The sequence below is a fragment of the Oxyura jamaicensis genome, chromosome 2, assembly GCF_011077185.1.
Source record: "Oxyura jamaicensis isolate SHBP4307 breed ruddy duck chromosome 2, BPBGC_Ojam_1.0, whole genome shotgun sequence".
NCBI classification, from domain to species: domain Eukaryota; kingdom Metazoa; phylum Chordata; class Aves; order Anseriformes; family Anatidae; genus Oxyura; species Oxyura jamaicensis.
Genome location: NC_048894.1, coordinates 120,943,167 through 120,955,749, shown reverse-complemented (window position 1 = coordinate 120,955,749; position 12,583 = coordinate 120,943,167). Strand labels below are relative to the sequence as shown.

At 35.3% G+C, this 12,583-nt stretch overlaps 1 protein-coding gene across 7 annotated transcripts in view; it reads left to right on the top strand.

The window, feature by feature from the left end:
• Positions 1 to 12,583, top strand: part of ASPH (aspartate beta-hydroxylase) — a 113,878-nt gene that overhangs the window by 83,661 nt on the left and 17,634 nt on the right. For all 7 annotated transcript variants that reach the window (XM_035319190.1, XM_035319188.1, XM_035319187.1 and 4 more), the window contains 3 exons: positions 4,770 to 4,868; positions 5,611 to 5,700; positions 10,297 to 10,434. In XM_035319190.1, coding sequence (XP_035175081.1) covers positions 4,770 to 4,868; positions 5,611 to 5,700; positions 10,297 to 10,434 — 327 coding nt within the window. The remainder of the gene's footprint in view (positions 1 to 4,769; positions 4,869 to 5,610; positions 5,701 to 10,296; positions 10,435 to 12,583) is intronic.

Genomic DNA, 12,583 nt, shown 5'->3' with positions numbered 1-12,583 from the left:
CAATAATTTTGGCCTGCTCTCAAATTTTTTCTGAGGATTGGAAATGTTGTCTTTTAAAGATTGATTATATTAACAAAACCTGCTTCTCAAACTGCAAGGAATGTAAAAAACAAACAAAAAACTCCTTTGGGGAAAAGTTTTCCTTTGCAACTTTTCAGTATATTGCTGCAAAAAATGTAGATGTTAGAATTTCTCAAAATCAATAATCATAGGATATTTTTATAATTGGAAGAAGATAATGAGTTTGCTGTATAACTGATATTGAGTTTGGTATACTTCAGAAAAAGTATATGCTGCTCTGATTAAGAATAGGTATGTGAAATAAGAACTGGTCTGGTTCCAATATATTGTTTTCCTTGCTTCTGTAGATTTCATCCAGTATAATTACTCTATGTTGCAGTTCATTAGCCAATGAAATAGATCATAGTGATGTTCTGCCCCTGTAGAAGAGCAGCAAATAAATATATTTTAAAAGGATTTGGATGTATCCTCTTTAGAAATTGTGCAGATTTTATCCATATTCTGACTTTTCCTCAGAATGAATTCTAACAAATGTTTTTTTTTTTTCCTTTGTTGTAACTAGGGATAAATTTACATGAAGAATTTTGTGAAAGGAAATTTGGCCAAGGAAACAGGCAGAATCTCATGTGCAACTGCTTTTATTCTTGGTTATACCAAAAGCTTCTTAAGTGATTTTGGGCAGATTGCTCAGGGACCATATGGTCTGCTCTTGAGTGCTTCAGTCAGCTGTTGCAATGCTTAATTAGAAAGTGATTGACGTATGGTTTGGAGCTTCTACCATAGGTGCCAAGGCCCTGTGCATAGTCAATAAAGTGTCAGTAAACTATGAAAAGTTGTTCTGCTGGACTCCAGGAGACATCTTCCTCTTCTCATGATTTTCGAAAAACCTGGGAAACTTTTTTTAGTGTGATTAAGCCCTTATTCCCACTAGCATAGAACAAATTAGTCATCTGATAGGAAACAGAAGACAGTGCAGACAAGAGCTGCAGAGTAGATGCCTCCAGAATTTAAGAATCCTCGGTTCTGGTTTCCACTGTAAGGATGTTCACGCACTTTATTCAAGTATTTTAATGCAAAGGGCGTGGCCATTTAGGAAGAGAGAGCAGAGCTCAGGACCCATCCTCAAGAGAAAATACCTCATGTTCAACTATAGGCCCTGCTTCTTGCTGATTCCAATTCCTTTCTTTGTGGTTGTCTAACTTTTGTATGTGGTACTTGGGAACTTGACTGAGGAGCAAAAAGAGCAGTCGGACACGTTTCTGTGCAGGAGGATCTAGCCTCCGGATTTCCTATTTGCAGTGAGTCTGCTAGATTCTTCTGTAAAAGGTATTGATGTCTTCCTTTGCTTAGTGCTATAACATTTTGGTCTAAATTCAGTGTTGTCTGTATGTTATGCATGGGCTAACAATAGCTTTAAACTAAAAGAGGGGAGAATTAGATTAGAGATTAAGAGGAAATTCTTCACGCAGAGGGTGGTGAGGCACTGGAACAGGTTGCCCTGTGGCTGTCCCATCCCTGGAGATGTTCAAGACCATGTTGGATGAGGCCCTGGGCAACCTGATCTAGTGGGTGGCATCCCTGCCTATGGCAGGGGGGTTGGAATGAAATGATCTTTAAGGTCCCTCCCAACCCAAACCATTCTATGATTGATAACTGTCTAGACTCTTCACAAGGACTGTCTTTGACTTTGGGATTACATCACTGTTTCAAACCAGACTAACTAGCTGACGTTATCTCTAAGAAATGCAATAGATGCCCAAGGAATCCTAATGAATGAAAACTTTCTGCTTTACATTTAATAGCCAGCTTGGTTACTTTTTTATTTTTTGGTAAAGCCAGATTTAAATACTGGGAACCAATTAAATCATTTTAAAACTGTTTTACCCACTTTGTTTATCTTTGCAGCTGAAGTGTTATGATTAGTTTTTTATTTCAAAAGTCTTTTCTTTCTCTTAGCTTTAGAAGTGAAGTATATAAAATGATGAACTTCAGATCAGGAGAGCTGTGTACTTACAGCTGTAGTATAGTATAATTTAACTGATATAAAATACACTTTTTTTAGTATGCCTTTGCCAGACTTTCTGCTGAACAGCAAATGGAAAATGGTTTCCAACTGGAGAGGATTTCAATTTTGCCAAGTATTAACATATTTTCTTTTTGAACATTATGCTTAGAGATATGGAAACATTATGTTAACAGCTGTCCTCATAGAATTTAGAGCTATTTTTGTTTTCAGAGATCTACAGATTATGATAAAACACTGTGGGAGAGAACTTTGTTAGCAGACCAAGTGACCTTAGCGCATTTTTTTGCCCGCTCTTCTGAACATCACTGTATTGAGGATGCATGGCTGCAACACCTCAGTGCAGCAGTGTATACACACACATAAGACAGCTCTGAATGAACTATCTCAGGTACCAAAAGAAAAATATCTACACAAACACAGTGCTCTGCCATGGCTAATTAGCCATTGATAGCCCCAGAGGTTAATTTCTATATTCATGATTAATATTTAATGGGCAATGAGCAGTTTAGTAAAACTTATTTTTAAACATAATTAATATTGCATGCAGCAATGGCAACAGAGTAATACAATTTACATTAAATACTTCCAGTGTAATTTCTGCTGATTGTTTCTCTTCAGTTCTCTTTAGGGGCTCTGAATCTTGCCTTAATGCAACTCGGCATGCTTAAATGAACTGTAATATAGAAAATTCTATTCTGTCTTAATTAATCAGATAGCTTTATCCTATAGTTAAAGGAATTGTAATGGAATTATATGGTTAATAAATATATCTGTCAGTCATTTTTATTTCACCCTGCAGGTACAGATTTGTGGATCAGAATGATTCTACACAAAATACTTTAGTCAAAAAGCATAAGATTCATAGGGTGGTATCATATTAGTGGTCAAGTTCATCCTTATGATGAATTGCCAAGTTCATTTTTGCTAATAAAGTGCTGTATATTAGACTTCAGATTCTCAAAATGACTGTTCCTCCATAGTAGCTTGTTTTCTGGGGGGGGGGGGGAAGTGAAATAACTGCTATTTTTAACTCACAGCATTTATACCGACATAGTGATGATCGTGTTTTTGCTCAGATGTAGTCTGTGTGTAATAAGGTTTGAGAAAGCAGAGGAATTTGCCCAGAGGACTTGTTATGGGTTTGCTTGTAATTATTTTGATTGAAGAATTAGGTTAGACAGTGACTAGAAAAGGCAGAGGGAAATGGCTGTAATGTATGCAGACATTTTATGCATGGCATAAGTTTGGTAGCTTCAAAAATGAATTTAGACAGCAAAAATTGCTCCTGTCCCTTGCTTTTTATTTAGTAACTGTGCTAGACACTCAGCAGGTTATCAGCCCCTGACTGACCTCCACTTGCTCCCAGGCACTTGAGCTGATCCTCACAAATTGAGGATCTCTCCTGATTAAACTGTCCATCCTTATTTTAAGGAGAGGGGAGGTTTAGGAACAGATCTTGACCATGTAATTGATATCAGATGGAGCTACAAATTATACTGAATATGTATATAAATTATATTTGTAAAATATTTATATATTCATATGTATATGCACACACCATAAAAATGGTGTGGAAATGATCTGGAAAGTAGATCAAGGCATTCTGTAATTTCCCCCTTGGTTGAGGCAGACCAGATGAACTTAAATCATCCTATTATTGTTGGGAGCATGTTTCAGAACGTAGACCAGCCAGCTTCACACTTCCTTTCCCTGAAGTACACCCCCATACGGTGATCCTTTCCTACAGCTTTCCCTGTACTCAGAAATCTTTCTTTTACACAGTCTCGTGAAATTCCCATCTGTGCCTAACTAACATCAGATTTCTTATTTGCTTGTGGGTTTTCCTTTTCTGCAAAGTTATCTAAGTTAGTTTGTAACTCAGGTATTATCTAAATGTTCACCTGTACGTTCAGGGTACAAAATCTTTTAGCTTAACTGAGCACAGTAAGTCTTAGTCAACGAATGCAGCACACAACTGTAGAAGAATAATTTATCCATCACCTTCTGGAAAAGAGAAAGCACACTGAATCACTTGAGGTACCCTATTCATCCTTACATTACCTTCTGATAGTTTTCTCTTGGCCAAGAAAATGTAAGATCTTCCAAAAGAGTGATCCAGTTTACTGTCGTGCTGAGAATGGCCTTTCCATTCCCAGGGTCTGTACAGTTCCATCTCGCAATACAAGCCTTATTTCACGGTGTTTTCCTAAATAGTAGCTACTGTGCTTCTCAGCATCATATATTCTCTGTTGCCAAGACTAGTTTGCCACCAGTATAAACCTGTCTAATTTTAAACTATTTCAGGTATATTACTACACTGTGCTTCCCACAAATGTGCTGTAGACTTGTTCAAAGAGCAACTGCCATCTTTTACATTAGGCAAACGTGGCATAGGAAGTGTTAATTAACAGTGTTAATTCTATAACTTAGTATGCTCTAACTCAAGAGATGAGGTAGAGAAGTAGGGACAAGAAGAAAATAATGCAATTCAAAGGTGCCAGATGGAATAATTTTATTTATGAGACTTCAAAGTTTGTCTTGTGGTAAGTTATTCTGGATAAAGATGTAAGTGAAAGAGTAGAAGTACAGGCAAGCCAAGAATTTATCTGAGTGTCAGTGATGGAAGCAAACTTCACCGCATCACTAAATAGTAGTATGTACACTGGTTTGTTAATTTTTATAGATTCTCACACAAGTATTTAATTCATTTGCGCTCAAACAGGTTCTACGTCTGGCTCCAAATGATGGCTTTGCCAAAGTACATTATGGCTTCATCCTGAAGGCAGAAAACAAGATAGCAGAGAGCATACCCTATCTAAAGGTATTTTTCTTTTCTCATTTAAAGTAGATCTTTTACCAGTAGAAAAAAAATAATCAGAATGTATAAAATGTGCCAAGCTAGAAGCATTCTAATTACAAATTACAGTTTAAGCTAAGCAATGGTGTTGTATTACTCTATCATTGCCAGCAACTGGAACAAGCTTGTATACTCATATTTATCAATTCATAAATATCAAGTAACTGTTTTATTAGTCAGATAACCCTAAACACACAGCTATGATTCTCAAATTCTTTTGAGGCTGGCAATATGCTGCAAAGTTAAGGTTCTTGAAAGATCCAGGGAGGGCATGTGTATGCTTGAGTGTTTGGAGAGAAATACTACAAATAAAAGCTTAATTTAACATATCCATCTTTCTAAAATGGTTGTATATAGGGCTGGGGGCAAGTATCAATCTTTGAATACACCTCTGTCTTGGAGTGAATGAGGGATTTGGCAAACTGATAGAAATTCTCAATGGTTTTTTACTCATATGTTGTATTCATTCAACCTAAGTTCCTAGTTACCATGGTAGTTATATTTTATAGCCAATTTCGTAGCCTGACTCTTGCATAGAGTTGATAAACTGTATGCAGTAACCGAGTAAACACTGTTGGAAGTTCTATTAAAATCTTGTAAATATATTTACATGTATTATTATATTTGTTACTATTAGTTTTATATTTGTATTTTTTTTATACATGTATTATTATATTTGTTACTATTAGTTTTATTATTATTTTAGGAAGGACTGGAGTCTGGTGACCCTGGCACAGATGATGGACGCTTTTACTTTCATCTGGGAGATGCCTTGCAGAGAATAGGAGACAAAGAGGTACACATTTAATATGATCTTAATGTAAGTCTAAATTTCTGGTGGACTGCAGAATCCAGAAAAACTTTAGAGCATGGGCCCAATGTCAAAAAGTCATTAGTCCCTTTGAAATAACAATCCAGCGTGTGTGTAGAGGTCAAGATAAACAACAGCAGAAAACCAAACCAACAACAACAATAAAACCTGCCATTTGCATGATTATACAATCTCTTAGCATCCCTTATTTTTCTATAGAACTAACCAAAACTAGCTTACATGGAGCTATTAGTACCAAGGGACAGAGAAAAATACACACACACACACAATAAAAATTCAGAAATTAATTGAATGCATTTTTACAGTCTGTTTTCTGCTCCTAACACTTTTTGACAAAGATTTTTCCACCAGAGTCAAAATACAGTGACTTAAATTTGTCACTATATAGAATTTCTCTCATATCTCTGCTAAGTGTTCTGTAAATATTCTCTTTTTCCCAAAGTGACCATGAGCACCAATGTCTGTGATACGAAAAGACCGTAAAAGGACTGAATGTGTGGGCTTGAGTTTTAATACTTGTTCAAACGCTGAATTCATAAACTGGTCAGAAAAGTCGATTTTTTTTCAGCAGATCTTTTGCCCGGTACAAATATATGCTACTGGAAACCATAAGCTTTTCTAATTTTTTAATTGAGGAAAGCCAAATTTGAATGTGTGAATTAGTGCTACTGTCATAGTTGAGAAAAAAAGGGCATTTGTTGAAAACTGTTGCTGGTAATGAGCTACACTATGGGCACGAATTTAATAAAAAAATAAATAAAAAAAAAACAACAAAACAACAAAAAAGCACCCTTGTGCATAGGTGAAAAATGTGAAAAGAATAAAAATGTAGTGGAAAGAGATCTGAAAATTGTTGCTTAACTAGTTTTCTAGAAGTACATCTGAAATATTGATAGGTAGAATACTGTAAAGAATGCTAACCGCTTCACAGAATCACGGACTGGTTGAGGTTGGAAGGGACCTCCAGAGATCATCTAGTCCCACTCCCCTTCTGAAGCAGGGTCACCTGGTGTCTTGGACCAGTAAATAGGCAGTTCGCCAGTATCAAGTCAGACAAAGGGACTGTCATAAAGCCTATGTATGTGTTTTTTCTTGAGCCTAGTTCATCAAATTATTTTCATGTATATAGAATGTGGAACATTTATTACACTTTATACAGATTATGTGTCTAGAACATTGAAGTGTAGAAATATCTGAATTATAAGTTCAATCACCTTTGAAATTACAGTTAAATATTGTTCCAATGAAGTTTTTTGTATTTAAAAGTTAATTTGCAAGTGAGAATTAGGTGGCCTCATTTTACACTTTTATTTTTTTTACACACAGTATGCTTTATCTCTCTTTCTTTCTCTGCTTCACCCCTACTCAACCTCGAATCATTGTCCTTCTCTTAACAGAAAACCAACAAGGAAATCTCTTAATACTTCCATGGCATACTCTGTGTTGAATGATTAAGCCTAGAGCATCTCATTACAAAATTTGACTAAAGATACCACACAGATGTAATTAACATACATCAGCCCAATCCCTGCGATAATTATGTGTTAATGCTTATGGACTTAATGGTCAAATCTTCTGTAGAAGAAGCTTTAATCAATGGCAAATGAACTTCTTGGGATAGCACAGACTGTTAAATTTATCTGTGCAAGTTAAAACTTTTTTTTTTTTTTTAACTGACCTTCGTAGACGTACTGAATTTCAAGATTTAATCAAGGAAACAGATCAATATTTAAGCAACATGTAAAAATGCTGTCACTGAAGGTTTGCTGAAGGTAGATATTCATCTATTAGAGCTATATTAGGAATTACGAATGTGGTCTTGGTAAGTTGTAGGGAAACAACATTGAGGATATAACCTTTCCAGCTATAATTTGGTAAAGTGCCAAATTGATTAAAACAACAACAACAAAATACATTGTAGAAGGTATTGCAGAACAAAATGTTGTTCACAGAGAATGTATGAATTGAATGCTTATCAGATAATTTATTTCCTGGCAAAGAAGATATACTCTTGTATCTGTCCTGTACAGGACAGTGCTCAATATTTAGTCTTTCCACTGCCAAGATCTGCATGTGAAGAGAGAGGTGATTTTATGGAAACTCAGGACTGGAAAGGATAAGTGAAATAATCGTACCCCATACCAGCAAAGGCAATCTCATAGTACAATTTTTCTAATAAATAAGGATTAACAGTATTATATATAATGATTATAACTGATGGTTATTAAAGAACAGCAACATTCATACTTATCTGTCAGTGGCTGAAACAAGCAATTCATCCCCCTTCTCATTTGAGCTAACTCCAAACACTAGAAATGAATTCATACAGTGAGCATGAACAATCTATTGTTACCCCATTGCTATTACAACTTATGTCTTGAGGAACGTATACTATAAATCATAATGCTTCCATTTCAGAGGCTTAACCAAGATAAGATCAAGCTTTAAAGATATACTGTGTATTACCCAAAGATGATATGTAATTTTTTTGACCAATACATTTTAAGAAGCTTATTCAGAGAAAAAGATGAAAGCTTTTATATTGTCTGCTGTTATTCTGTTTATCCACACTGCTTTTCCTTACTTCAAATAAATGGAGTAAGACAACAGTCTACTGCAACCTTTCCTTCATACTTCAATAGAGTCATAAATATCAGAGTACCACGTTTTTTGAAAGCTTGAAGAAATTTTAGACTCTCAAAAAGAAATAATCTATGGTTACAGTGTAAAAGGTTATACAAATATTTGAAAACCAAAAATACCCTAATTTATTTCTTACCTTGTATCTGAAAGAAAAGATCTATAGGTAAATGTATAAGATGACACTTGATTTTCTTTTAGAAATAATCCATTATGTGAAGAATTTCCAGTAGTTTGTTTACTTTACTGTATGATTGCTAATACTAAGTAAGTCATAGTAAGACACACCGTTCTCGTGACAGCTTATATCCAAAAAATATTTTAGTTTTACTTCTACTTTATTGGCTTCAAAATGGGCATAAATAATATGCAGATGTGAATGTCTTCTCCTAGGATAGGCTTATTTGGCTGTACATTTTAATTTCCATTAACACACAAACATGAGGTAATTCCTCTTAACTTACAAGTTAGTATTGCGCTTTTGGCCTTAGTAAGCCTTTAATAGTTTTTAGCGTTTGCATCAAATGTGGGCAGATGAATGGAAAACTCATTTGCTCTTGAATTAGGAGAAGGGACTCCCTGAAATGCAATTAACAAATAGTCATGCAGGGGAACTACCATATAAGAGAGCTCTTGGAGATACTGTTTTACAATTGTTTTGTCCAGATTTGAAAGCTTCTGTTAGAAATAAAAGTGTAGAGTTTGTTTGTTGGTTTGTTTGTTTTTTTGGGGGGGAGGGGGTGGGAGGGTGTTGTTGTTGTTTTCTTTTGAGAACTGGCAAGGAGGTGTGTACAGCCAGGGAAAGAATAAAGGTTGATTTCATAGGCTGTCTAATGTGGAGTGAGACACTAAGTATCAGATTAGCTGAAGAAGTGGTTTAGCTTGGTCTGAGTTTGGATGTGTGAAGCTTTACTGAAGGAGATTTGGAAAGGGAAGGTGAGAATTTCAAATTTCAAGAATTCCAAGCAATACCAAGCTAGAGAGGGACTCTGGATAATTCCAGCTAATGAGGTTTTTGGATGAATTCTGTTTACAGTGGAGATTGCTGCCTGCTTCTCTCCTTCTGTTCTGAATTTCTTGTCCTCCTACCTCCCCGTTTAGCTGACCAGCTGACCTGGCATATCCTTTCTTTTTTTTTTTTTTTTTTTTTTTTTTTTTGCATTGTCTTTAAAATAAATAAATAAAGCAAAGATATCTATGTAGCTTCCCCTGTTCATAGACCAGTGTTACTCCTGTTTGACCTTTTGTTTCCAAGCATCTTATTTGCTTTCTTTGCAGGACCTCTTTTTGCAGCTGGTATAAAATGGCAAAGCAAGTTGTGCGAAGGTAGAGTAAGATGAGCTAAGGCCTGGCAAGAGCATCAGTAAGCTTTTACTATGTGAAATAAAGGGGAAATAAGCAAAACGAGTAGCATCATCTCAGTTCTAGTGTGAGAACAAATATTCAAGGAAAGCTCAGAAGTATATATGTAATCATGTAACAAAGTCAGCACTGTTTTCATCGCCACAGCATCCATGTTGGTAGTAGAAGGGAGCTATTTAATTTTTATTAAATTATTAAATTAAATCTTTAATTCACAGGTAAAAATGAAGCATAGAGAAACCAGGGCTGACCAAGAAGACAATTGTATCTCCTAAGTCCAAGGGGAACACCTGAGTTCCTAACCAATATTTGGTGTGAATGACTGTGAGATTATCCTGTTTTGCTAATGTTGAACCAGACAGCTGTGGCTGATTCTGATGTATTTTAGGATTGTTGATTTTCATTTTTTCCCCCTTAAAGGAAATTATTATTACTGTACATTAAGAGAATATCCCCGGCATCCAAATAGATAGCCTATTACCTTACCAAAGGAGCCTAAGATTTTCTATGGCATGTTAGCTGATATGAATTTGTTTGATAACAAATGCAATCTTCTAGGCATACAAGTGGTATGAACTTGGATATCAAAGAGGTCATTTTGCATCAGTCTGGCAGCGCTCCCTCTACAACGTGAAGGGATTGAAAGCTCAGCCTTGGTGGACAGCGAGGGAAACTGGTTATACTGAACTGGTGAAGGTAAGGGAGTTTGTTTCTGTTTACTTTGATTTCTTTTTTTTTAATAACAACCTTTAATGTAAGGTGCAAAGCGGAAAAATACTCATAAAGTCTGAATTGTTGCCTGTGAGTGCCAGACACCAGTCTCAGACTGAGCGCAAGTTTTAACTAAGATACTATAAAATGAGCTTAGATGTTTTAATAATTGATGATGGGGACATTACTAAATACAAAATTTTCATGGTAGACTACTGGAATGTTTTAAATGCAAAATAACGTCAAACTCTGCTAATGGCGAGGACATCCATTGTGAATTTTTTATTTAGTCATAAAAAGCTGTGTTCTTTGTCCTTTGTGTAATACTTGGTGACTTCTTTGGGATCTCTTAATTGCATAGGATAAACAAGCGTAAACTTGTCTTCCAGTGATGGATTCGGCACTAAAATGACATAAAAAAAAACTTTAAAGAACTAAAATTCTAATTAATACAAAACATGTCGTTTATTTACTATTCATAGTAATAATTTATATTTTCAAAATTGCATATTTTTAAAACTAGAGATCCCTTTGCAAATCTGTCATAATTTGAAAATAATAACAGTAATAATTTTTAAAAAGGGGAAGGAAGTACCCATTTTGCGTATGCTTTGAATATTAACAGGTTTAGCAAAATTCTTCTGCACAAATAACTTAAAAACATAAATGCTTCTTTGAAGAGAGTTTCACTCAGTGTGTTTGTTTCATTATGCTTAGTTACATGACATGTTAGAAACCTACTGTGAAAGAATTATTATTTTTAAAGAAATTTTAAAAAGTTTACTCCTTGTTATGGTTCTGATGGCAGTATAAGTAAGGTTAGGAAACTTAGATTAAAGAGTAATCACTCAACTGTAATTTCATTCTTGGGGAAAAAAAATAGCTTTGTGGACTAGAATGTGGCAAGATTTGAAACGTGCATGTGTTCGACTGATTCTTGAGGTATGTGTAAAAATAGGTACTTCATGACATAAAGGAGGTGGAGAGACTTGGAGCCTCTTGTACTGTTGCCAAACAAAAGGAAAAGAATGCATATCATATTAATAATGTTTTAAAGTTGTCTGCAGTGATGTTTGAGTGTCTGTTACATGTAGAGCATCCAAATTTCTAAATCATAGAGGTAAAAGTGTGTGCCCCCCCACCCCCACCCCCCTCACCCCCGTTGGCGGGAAGCTACAGTCAACTTTGAATGATGAAAAAAATTGAATTTCCTATTATAAAATGGCCAGGGCTCCACCTTGAAAGATTTTTTTTTCAGATGTATGGGATCATATGTAAAGGACTTGGTTTGGATCAGCATTCTGCATGTCTCCTAGAACATTTTAGATGAACCACTTAGTTAGAAATTCACCCTGATCTCCACAGCACAACCACCTCTCATAGTCGCTGCTTTAATGTTTGTTATTCAATATACCAAAATAAGAATTTGAAAAATAAAACTGGAACTGCTGTGTTTGAAGCTTCTTTACTCCACTGTACTAAGACTTTTTGTGGTAGCTTTTTCGTGTTTTATTAGTAAGGTCATCAAGTCTGCCTGCTGCTTTATTTACGTATATGTCTCAATTTGAGGGGGCAACAAGTTTTACATTCTTCAAGATACCTTTCAAAGTTGAAGGTATAAATCCAAACTATAAGTTATCAGAATATATATATATATATATATTTGCATTGTTGTGTTTTCCCCATAACTCAAAAAGTACTTGAATTTATGCAAGAGAGCAGGCTCAGTTCTAATATTGATAAACACTTGCAAGTGCAGATTTGAAGTGGCATTCTGCATAAAGTAGAAACAATCTTTGAAGATATTTGTTTTATTGATTTCTGAAACATTCAAGCTTCTGTATGTGCTTTAGTTATTAAGAAAAAAAATAAAAATTCTACATTCCACACAGCAAGAAACAACCAGCAAATATTTCTTGCTACTTCAGCTCTTTACATTCTTCTTCCATTCATGCAGAATGTGTGGGAAATGCTTGCAAATCCAAATTATGGAAGTTGACATTGAAAATTGCTCTATGAAGGACAAAGCATTGGAGGCCTTGACCCTCTCTCCCTGTATTTCACCATTTGTTGTTGAATATGAACAAACTCCTTTCAGTGTCTTGGTAGCTTAACAATGTTACTGGAGGATTTA